We start from the raw sequence: 10,649 nt of genomic DNA on the forward strand, positions 1-10,649 counted from the left end.
AGACAAGGATGGAGGGATGGAGAGAAAGAGGAAGGGATGAGAAGAAGAAAGAGACAAGGATGGAGGGATGGAAAGAAGGAAAGGCTGGGAATATGTTGTATTCAAACTCCTCGAATCCAGCAAGATTCCCTTACAACCCAGGGCTGTGGCTGCGGCGGGTCTGCAGACGCGCTAGTCTAGCGGGGCGCTGAGTGAACTCACAACATCCCCGGGTTTCGCTGCTGGGGAGCAGCGGCAGAGCAGGGCGGCCTCCGCCTTTCACGTGTTACTTTCTGCAAAGATGATGCTTCCTTTAAAAAACCCACCCAAGCTATGTCAGGGCAGGAGCGCGCTCCATCTGCCATGAGATGTATCTCTAAGGGAGGGACGGGAAGACAAGGGAACCCCCTTCTGCCTCAAAAACCGAACCGACACAACCACAACCACCCCTCTGCGCCTCTCCTCTAGCCCCCAAGCCGCAGGGAAGGAATGTTTCTCCTCCTGTCTGGGCGGTGGGTTTCATGATCATTTGCCAGCTATGGGTCTAAATCCGGAGCGTTTACTCCTGGGAGTAAACTTTATTCGGGCGACGAGTCCTGCAGAGCCAGAATCCGGGGTCGGTTACACCGGTGTGACTCCGGATTCACACCAGGGGTAACTGAGGTCAGAATCCTGCCCCTGGCTGTGGACAGGAGTAAGGTAACCAGGGCAGGACCGAGCGCCGGAGTAGGAAATTTACTCCCCGTAGTAAAGTTTGGAGGATCGAGCCCTACAGCATCACAGCGGAGCTTCTCTGTGGCGCCCCGCACAGCTCCTGTGAAATCCGAAGCCTCTCCTTCCAGTACGGGACGGAGAGGGGCTTTAGCTGGAGATTAACTCTTTCCTTTCTCTTGGGAACCCCAGACTGCACCGGCAGCTCATGGGTGCGAGCTAACCCTAGGGGCACGGGACGGGAGGCAAAGCCCCCTCCGCGAGACCGCATCTCTTCCAGTCTATGTATAACCCCCGAGTAGGAGACACAGTGGAGAAACACCGCTCTCCGACTTCTCCGGGCTGCGGAGCTCCCGGCAATCGGACAAGGGTCTCAGCGCCGGGGTTTGCTGGACTCGGGCGAGGTAAGGTTCAGGGCACAGACGGTAACAATTTTACCAGACCCACAAATTCCTTCCCCCGCGCCCAGCCGGGAAAGGCGGTAACAATGAATAGAATCCGGAGCGAGCACTTTGGAAGGAAGAAGTGGCGTGAACCGGATTGGGAGAAAGCATCAAGACCTTCCCTTAAAGACAAACTCCAGAGTCTTACGGCCAGCTAATACCCAATGCAAGCAGCGGGCTTTAAAAGACACAATGAAATGCTATACAATGCAATAGAGTTAAAACTTCAGAGGCTTAATTTCTAAAGGTGGCAAAAGAAAGAATACAAAGAAACGAGAAAGAAAGAACAAATGACCAAAAGGAAAACAAAAGAAAGAAAGAAAGAGAGAAAGAAAGAAAGAAAGAAAGAACAATGATCAAATAGAAAAGAATGAACAAATAAATCGATTAACAAGAGAGAAAAATGAAGGAAAGAACAATGATCAAATACAAAAATGAACAGATGAATCGATGAACAGGAAAAAAAGAAAGATGAAAGAATGAACAATGATCAAATAAAAATTAACAAATGAATGGACAAGAAAGAAAGAAAGAAAGAAAGAAAGATGAAAAAGAACAATAATCAAATAGAAACGAACAAATGAATGGATGAACAAGAAAAAAAGAAAGAACTATGATCAAATAAAAATGAAAGAAAGAAAAGCGAAAGAATGAAAAATGATCAAGAAAGAAAGAAAGAAAGAAAGGTTCCTCTAGCCTTAATTTGTTTGCTCTGGGATCTGTGTTTGTTTTGTTTTTTACCATGTTTGAATACAAAGAGTGTTTGGAGGTCATCCAGGAAGTGATCCATAAAACGCTCATTACCTCCATAATAAGTGTAAGGGGTAGAACCCAACATTTCAGATTCATCCAGCCTGCCTCCCAGAGGGCGCATGCGCCGAGGACTCCTGAAGAAGGCATGCCTCCTGGCCCCCAGCGCGCTCAGCTGTTTCATTCTCCTCTCTTTGGACCTTCGATTCTGGAACCAAACCTGCGGGCAAATTAAACCACATCAGCAAGGTGGTGACAACATCCACCCCAACCCCACCGCGCCCGCCAGCTGTCTCCCAAGGCCCTGTCAAGCCACCCGGGCGCTTTGGAGGGGCAGGCACAAGTTGATTCATTTGTTCTGACCTGCGTGATTTTAACCAGCCTGGCCTGTCTCTTGCACTACGTGTCTGCCACCAGGACGGCCTCGTCTCTAGATTAATCGACTAACGCCCTGACTGAGCTCTGCAATGTAGGGGCGCATAGATCTGCTGCTGTACGCACATATACAGACAGATCGGGAAGCTGGTGTTAATAGGATGCCAGCTAAGAGGCGGGTTCCCTCCACATGATCGCCTCAAGATGTTCCAGGTTTTTCCCTGCAGGATTTGCCAGATGAAGGCAGCAGCAAGTCACATCCTCCCCCCGCCAACTCCCAGCTGACAGGCTCCCCGAAGATCCGCTTTCCCATTCTTTGGACAAGCTGGATACTTTCTGGACCCTTTACAAGAGGCAGGCGAAGAGGCTCTGAAGAAAAATGAGGAGAAACTTTCAACCGGGGGATTAAACGCTGCAGTTTAGCCAATGGAGCAGATTGGCTTTGAATTAAAAAGAAGAGGAAAGTTGCGAGTGAACTCTGAGAACCATCCAAGAGTGAAGGATTTTTGCACACCCTTGGAGAGGTTTATAATGAAGTGTGCTTCCTACCCCCCTCCTCTAAAGCCTAGAAGACAGATTCATAAAGGCAATTAAAGGGACTTTTCAAACTACAAACAGTTGTGGGGGTGCCTGCTTTCCTAATCTAGCTATCCATCCATCGACAGACACGTAGAGCAACAGAGAGACAGCTAGAAACGTATAGCGATAAATGAGAACACAGACACCTAGATAAATAAATGAATATGTACAGCGCCCGATGCTAAAGGGGGAGGGGGGAATTCTTGGACATTTTCCCATCTTGCAGATTTCAGAGATGAAATACAGAACCCTTCATCCCCCCTTTTGTTTGGCCTGGAACAATTTTTTTTTCACACGCTCAACACTGTATATTTGCCAACAGAACAGCAAAAACGTCCTTGCATATATTACTTTAGTAGTAGCAAGAGACCCGAAAATACTTCTCTGGTTCATCGCAATCTATGTCTCTGTTTTGGGGATTGTTTCTACCCCCCCCCCCATTTCCCCGTTGATATAAACGTGCAGATTCTCTTAACCAACGCTGTGACTATATCTTGGTGCAAAATGTCAAGATAGAGACAGCTCTCGGGTTGACCCAGTTTAAAGGACTGAAGTTAATTTCTTCTCTAGCCCCCCCCCCCTTTGCTTTACAAAGGTTTTTTTTATACTTTTAATTTATGATTCATGGAAATATTTTTTTGGGGGGGGGCTCTGAACTGTTGCGCTGATTGGCTAGGCTGAAAGTTCCTCCAGGCAAGTGCAGGATCAAGAGATTTTAGTGGAGAACTGACATTGCTTCAAATAAGGAAGCAGGAAACCGAACGGAGGCTGAGGCAGCAGGTTGACACCGAGTTAGGAAGAACTTCCCACCAGGTATTGGCTGGAGATGTAATAGTCCAGCCTGCTGGATTTTGCATCCAGCACCAGAGACAGCCTATAGACCCGGAGCCTAGTGGGGACTGCTTGGTCGTGTTGTGGTGTTGGCTAGCATGGCCTCCATTTGCCTTGGCTTCAGCTCCCACTGATGTCAACCGGAGCCTTTTCATTGACCTCGATGGGAGCTGAGTCCGTTCTTCAGGGAACTTGGGGCTGCTCCAAAGCTCACTGAAATCAAGGGGTGTCGCTCCGCTTTGGCTCACTCACTCCACGCGCTGCCCAGAGTACGTGGGGGCTCCGGCTCCCAGGGGGAAGGCTGAGCCCCAAAGCTCCAGGCCTGCGGGGGTCATACGGGCCACCTCCAGAGGCCTGGAGTCTTTCCATTGAGTTCAATGGGCTTTGGAGGAGAATGCTTGAGAGTGAGACTGAGCGCTGGCTTTTGCCTGAGGACTCTCCAGATGAAGAAAACAATTAGATAAGCAGAGAGCTTCCAAACCAAATCTCCGATCAGCATCGCTAGTACTAACCACGGTGGCCAATTATTAGAACTGTTAGCATAATATTGACAAGCGGAAAGTGTCCTCTTGGCTAGGCGCGAGGAAGCGTTCAGTATCCGGATAACACCCCGAGAGACACAGCAGGAAGTGAGCGGTGGCGTGGGAGTGAGGAGCTCTGGGCTGGAGTCCCAGCTTTGCCCCAAGCCCTAGGGGGGCCCCTGAGCAAGTCACGTCACTGCCTTGTGCCTCAGTTTCCCCAGCTGTAAAGTGGGGGGTTACCTCATTCGTAAAGCCTTTGAAAGGGGCGTGTGTAATTATTACAAAGGGGAGATATTCATAGCAAAGATCTACTTGGCCTCGCCTTTGTTTATATGCCAATTTCCTCCGACACTTTGGCGGCGTGCCAGATCCCTTTTCTTGACATGTCACAACTTTCTCCCCCCTCCATCCCGCACTTCTCACAGCCCACCTGAAGTCACACTGCTGAGTTTGGGACGTCACAGTCATCTCCATGGCGACAGGCTGTGATGTAACAAAAGAAGGTGGCTGGGAGCTGTAACCCAATGGCGAGGGAAGCAGGACTGACTAGTATAAGTGCTCGCCCCACCTGGTTAAGCAGATGGTGATGCTATGGGCGGTCACTCTAGTCCCTGTTTTTGATCCTTCCTCCTATGCTCGGCCAGGGCACCCCTTGTAGCCGAGCTTGTCTGTACCTGGATCACTCTCATGTTGAGCCCCGTCTCCTGGGCCAGCTGTTCCCGGATGTGCCTGGTAGGTTTGGGGGTAGCAGCAAAGGCAGCCTTGAGAGTCTCCAGTTGCTTGGCTTTAATTGTAGTCCGAGGTCCCCTCCTCTTGGTGCCCGAGTTCTGTTCCTCGTTCTCGTTGTTGGTGGTCTCTTTGTCCGAGGAGGTGGAGTTGTCTGTTTCTTTTGTATCATCCTGCATGGGGTCCTGGAGATCCGGGGACAAACTTCTGTCTGTACAGGAGGACACTGCAAGGGAGAGGCAGAGGGAGATGGATGACTCTGGGCAGAGATGGGACCCTCACCCCCACTGTCCCTCCCAGGCAGGGGAGCGGAGGGGGGGAGGTTGAACTTCTCTGGAGGTCAGATCCTCCTGACTCTCTGCGCTAATGTAACACGAACCAATCACTCCCCAGTGAACACCACGAAGAGGTAATGAGGGGTCTGAATTAGCAGCAGCACGGGCTCCTCGGTCTATGTGGCAACAGGGACGCACAACACCCCTGGCCTTTTCTGTCACTGGAGCAGGCAGAGGGTGTGACTCCGGTGTGAAACCCCCGGCTGCGGTGGCGTCGCATCGGATTTACACCAGGGTGACTGGATCCGGATGGCAGATTTGCAGCCCATTGGCACAGAGGGAGTTGTCCTGTCCCAGGCCCGAGGCTCCCACACTGGGGAAGGAAGCGCTTTCGTTTGGACCAGCTGAGCGTTTTCCTTTCAGGCACAAACCGAGCCACAGCTGGGGACCAAGAACCCACTGCCACAAAGCCTGGGCTGTAACCGCCCGGGCTCGGGGAGTTAATCACCGCCTGGGCCCTGCCTCATCCCCCCACGCTTCGGAGCCAGCGAACCCCTGACCCTGGGGTCGGAAACGGGCCCACCCCCAAACAGGCCCCTGGGCAACCTCTGCTCGCCTGGCTCAGAGCAGCGGCCCGAGGGAGCCGCCTGGCAAGATCCAGCCGCGGTTGCTGAAAGGAGACAGAGCCCAGGGAAAGGGGGTGAGCACAGGCCACAGGCATAAACCGCTGTGCCAGCGAGGGCCCGATCCCGCCGCCCTGAGGCAGAGACAACTCCCAAGGATCGGGTCCACAACGCGTGCTCGTGCCTATGTGAATAGCCTGTTATGTCCACACCCGCCACAATGAGACACAGACATAGCAGACTACCGGAGCTGGGGATCCGGGGTATTCAATCCATTGCGTTTCGTGTGGGGCTCTGACGCCACAGGGGGAAAGACAGAGCGAGAGGAAGAAGGGAGGCAAATCTGAGGATTTGTGTGTGATTCTGGGGGAAAGGAAGAACGTTTATCCGCAGAGGGAGAAGGTGGAAGGCCTCGGACGCTGTTAGCCCCATGGCCGTGAGGGGATCGCTCCCCGGAGTGAGGGTTGGACGCTCGGGGCCTTGTCTGGCTTCTCTTCGCATATAAGGAAGCCGGGAAAATATCCCAGGCCATGGGGCTTTTTTTAAGATCGCAGAGCGCGGGCGGAGTTTAGGGGAAAGTAATGTTCGTAGCCAAATCAAACAGGAACCCGGAAAAAAACCACCTGTCTCCCCAAACTCCCACATCCCCCTTCCCCGGGCTGGTCACATGTTCCCAGCTGGGTCTGTAGATGTAACTGACAACGGCCGCTTTCCCCCAGCACCTGCTGAAGGTGCGGCCTGGATTTTGTTTAAATGGAAATATCTCTTCGTTTTCCACTTCCAATCCTGGCTCAGACCTCCATCCTCCTCCAGCCCCCTTTCTCCCCTCCCCACCAGGTTTTAGTCCACTTTTCTACTCTCCCTCCCCCCTCTCCGAACCGCAAATATTTTGAGAAATAAGAAAAAATAAAAAGAGGGGGAAAAACAGATGTGTGTATAAAGATCGAAAATAATAAATCGGTAAAGGATCCCCCCCCCCAACACACCCATGGTTGTGGGTATCCGACAGCTATAGCTCAGGTTGTATCTGGTGCCAGAGAGGGATGCGTGTGTGTGTGTGAGAGAGAGAGACCCAGCCAATACAAAAAAGACTTAAAGTCCCCCAGTTTGCTAGAATTTGCTGTTGGAATATGAAACTAAAACCCCCCCTCCCGGATGCTTTTTTGAATTCACACCTATGCTAGGCCTCTAAAGTCCCACACCGGCTTAGAGGCTGGCGGACGCTCCATACCTGAGTTGAGGCTCCCTTCCTTTAAGCTGGGCGAGTTCAAATAGTCCTCTTTGCAAACAAATTTGTTTTCGTCTATGATATAAAGTTCCTCTCCCGTGGAGAGCTGTTTGTTGCAAACCATGCACGTGAAACAGTTCAGGTGAAAGACTTTGTTTCGGGCTTTCCTGACGAGGTCGCTTGGAGAGATGCCTTGGGAGCAGCCTGCGCATTTGGTACCGAACCTCCTAAAAACGGAGCAGAGACAGAGAGAGACGGGAGGAAGATAAATACCCGGGTGCTTAGCGGCCGGCCCCAGAGTCCCCTCCAGTCTATACGTGCATCGTCCCCAACTGCGGGCGCGTGGGTGGAGGGGGGCGAGAGATGAGACCATTAAAGCAATTGCCTGGATTCCGACAAGGAAAGGGAAGCGGACTTGGTCGCCTGCAAAATGCGTGCGCAAAATTATTCCTCTGGTGGCGAGCAAAACGCGTCTCAAGCAGCCCAAGCGAGGACTCGCATTTACGTGTGAATGCCCTTGTTTGACTCCATACAAATGGACACCCCCTCACCCCCACTTTAATAGTTCCGTCTCCACGGCAAATATTCCGGGGTGTCTGTTTTGTTTGGTCCCTCCCATATCTCCGGCAGGTAGAAAGCGGCCCCGACCTTACTTACAGCTTTGGCTCAGAGACGGCGCGGAGGAAGGAAAAATCCTTCTGTCTGGGGCGCCAAAGCTGGGAGGCGAAGGGGCCATTTCCGGAGCTGGGTTTTGGGGCAGACAGAAATGGGGCGCTAGATCGCAGCTCGGCATAAGGCGGGGGAAGGGGATCAGGTTTTTATATATGCCCGTGCATGCGTGTGATCCGGATGGGCCGCTTTAAGGAGCCGCCACGATTCGGTGTAAAAAATAACGACCCGCTTTGGTTTCGCGGGATTTATGGAGCGATTTTTACACCCCCTTGTATCCCCCGGAAAGCTGCGGAGTGTTCGCATCCTTTTGTCAGGCTGCATTTCGCGAGGACATAGGAGGTAACCAATGGATCTTCCCGCACAGTCATAATTCGTCTGAATATTCGTGTTCTCTTCAATGGTGTCCCATTTCGGTTAGTAAATATCTAACCAGGGCACTTTGGTTGTTAGCGGGGTGGTTAGACCCAAAAGGGAAACACAGGGGGCTGCTTATTGAATTCAAAACACGAGTGGGGATAGGGGATGTGAGGATCCTGAAAAATGGTCTCCCCCTTCCCAATAAAACAACCCACACATCAGTGCTGAAAATGGTTCCAGTTTTGATCTCCTTTTATTCAGCATTCCAGCCCCCCTCCGATTTATTTATTAATTATGAATTATTAGTAGTAGTATTAGTATTATGCATTGCAGAAAGGGAATATTTTCCCGGGGGAATGATCACTATCAAGCAGCAGAATCGTATCTGTTTCCCAAAGCAGATAATTTAGTTTCCACTTTGGGGCGTTGATTCGGGCACTCTAGAGGTTTGAGGGCACTAGTGGAAGTGGGGTGGACGATGGGGGATAAGGGGAGAAATCAAACTGTTTCTTTTCTCCCTTGTTTAAACACAACTTCGAACAGCTTCACTTTCCATGACGTTGATTTAGTGAAAACATTAGAAGTCATAAGTCATTTTTTTGTCTTATCCTGGAGCATAATTGGCTCATCTGCACCTTATCAAAAATCATTAAAGGCATTTAAGGAGTTGCAGCAGGAGGGGTGCTGAATGCATAGGGGCCATTAAAAGTAGTTTACATGTGTAAAGGCGAGTGTGACACTTAACCTATTCAAATTCACCTTCATTAGGGCCTACAGGACTAGGAAAACTGCCGTCTCCCCCTACCCCCATATTAATCATCTCCTGGGCTTTTCACCCTTTAGCTAAACAAATGCCCACATTTACCTCAATTACAGCCAGAAACAAAAGGCCAAGCGATATTTAGGGCGATTTTACATTTTCAATGAGTTCATTTGTTGATTTAAAAGAAAAGGTGGGGGGGGGGGCAGGACAAGTTTGCTCTGTGTATGCACAGCCAATTAGACCACAAAGCCTTGGTCCTAAGCCTAGCTAGGAACTTTAGTGTGCGTTTGAGAATTCCCCATTCAGGCTGGAATGTTGGGGCAAAGGAGTTTGGGGATGTCCCCCCATATTCCGCTCTCTCTCCTCTCTGCACTTTAGTTCGGATTGAGTCTGATTTAGGCTCTGCCTCTCCGCAATACAAATGGCTTTGTTTTTAAAGCCCGGGGCATTCGAAAATCAGTTTTCTGCTGAGAAAAGTTTTATTCTTCTCCACTCCAGAATGTTTTTTTTTTTAAGTAACCTACAAAACCCGTGCCCTCTCGCCTGGCATACGATCAGCTCGGATCTGGCTCAACCTCGTGCATAGACCTACATTTAAAACATTCGAATCGGGTTACCGAGCGAACAAGGAGCCTGGAGTGTCCCCCCGCCCACACACACAGTTCTAGGATCTTCCCTTCTGTACAGAAAACTCTGAGGAATATCGCAAAAGGAGGAAATTGACAATAGGTACAACGGATTTAAAAAATCACTGAAACCGCTCTGGCCTGCTGATAATAAATGGATACCCCCCTATAGGAACATATAGGGTTCCTTTGGGGAATTGGAGTGGCATATAGATCTGACACCTTTTGCAGCATCAGGACCGACGGAGCAGACCCCAACAATGTGCCAATTACAGAGAGCTCTCAGCTTGTGGCTAGGAAGCTAGGCAAGGCACCGAAGCAGGGTATCGCTAGATAACCTTGCCCCGCTTTGCTAGCCCAGCAGTTGGGGAAGGGGTTCGTCTCCTCCTTGCGGGACTTACCTGAAAAAGTCATTTTTGCAATAAAGCTTGCCTTCCCTGGAGAAGCATTTCTCAGTCAGGTTGCACTTGCATTCGCAGCACTGGACACATTTAATGTGCCATGCCCTGTCCAGCACGTTCAGCAGAAACCTGTCCAAGATGGGCCGCTCGCAGCCTGCACAATGCACCATCATGACCTCCGCAGAGGAAGGCGAGACCAGCACACTAAAGCAGAATGCAACCCCCACCCCGCCGCCGCAAGCGATCGCAAAGGGGGGGAAACGGAGAACAACCCTGGCAGCTTCTTGCCTTCTTCTCCTGGGCGTCCTGAGGGCAGGCGAAAAGTGTCGCGTGGACTTTCCAGCCCCCCTCCACTGAGGAAGACGCCTCTCTTCCCCCACGCCCCTCACACCTCTCCCAGCAGGTTCAGTGGGAGGAAGCCAAGCAAAGATATCCCGGTGGGGTGACTTTCCCGGTGCCTTTCAATTGAGCAGCATCTCGGCCTGGAGCAGCATCAGCGCCTCTGTGGGAGCAGCCGGTCCACGAAAGGGATTAATAATAACACATAATAATCATAACCATCATAAAAAGCCAGGAGCCCCGTGTTCCTACGTGTAGATGGCTGGTTGGGACTTTTCTCCACTTTCACGCTGTTCCCATCTTCAGCTTTGTCTCCCAGTTTAGTAATTCGCGCATCCTTATTCAGATTTGGTGACGTCTCGCGGAACGTAGAGAGGCCGGGGGCCAATGAGAAGGCGGTGGCCATGGCAACCTCTTAATTTATAGCATATCTAAATTGGCTCCAGCCTT

The 10,649-nt window shown here is 50.9% G+C and overlaps 1 protein-coding gene across 1 annotated transcript in view; it reads right to left on the reverse strand.

Annotated features, from left to right (window-relative positions):
- Positions 1–10,033, reverse strand: part of LHX5 (LIM homeobox 5) — a 12,986-nt gene extending 2,953 nt beyond the window's left edge. Inside the window, exons 1-4 of the mRNA XM_024207375.1 lie at positions 9,861–10,033; positions 7,045–7,268; positions 4,864–5,141; positions 1,938–2,103 (exon numbers count right to left, since the gene is read on the reverse strand). Of these exons, the coding sequence (XP_024063143.1) occupies positions 1,938–2,103; positions 4,864–5,141; positions 7,045–7,268; positions 9,861–10,033 (841 nt within the window). The remainder of the gene's footprint in view (positions 1–1,937; positions 2,104–4,863; positions 5,142–7,044; positions 7,269–9,860) is intronic.
- Between the last annotated feature and the right edge of the window lie 616 nt (positions 10,034–10,649).

This window comes from Terrapene carolina, unplaced genomic scaffold, assembly GCF_002925995.2.
Source record: "Terrapene carolina triunguis isolate 2854851 unplaced genomic scaffold, T_m_triunguis-2.0 Scaffold951, whole genome shotgun sequence".
Taxonomy (NCBI): domain Eukaryota; kingdom Metazoa; phylum Chordata; order Testudines; family Emydidae; genus Terrapene; species Terrapene triunguis.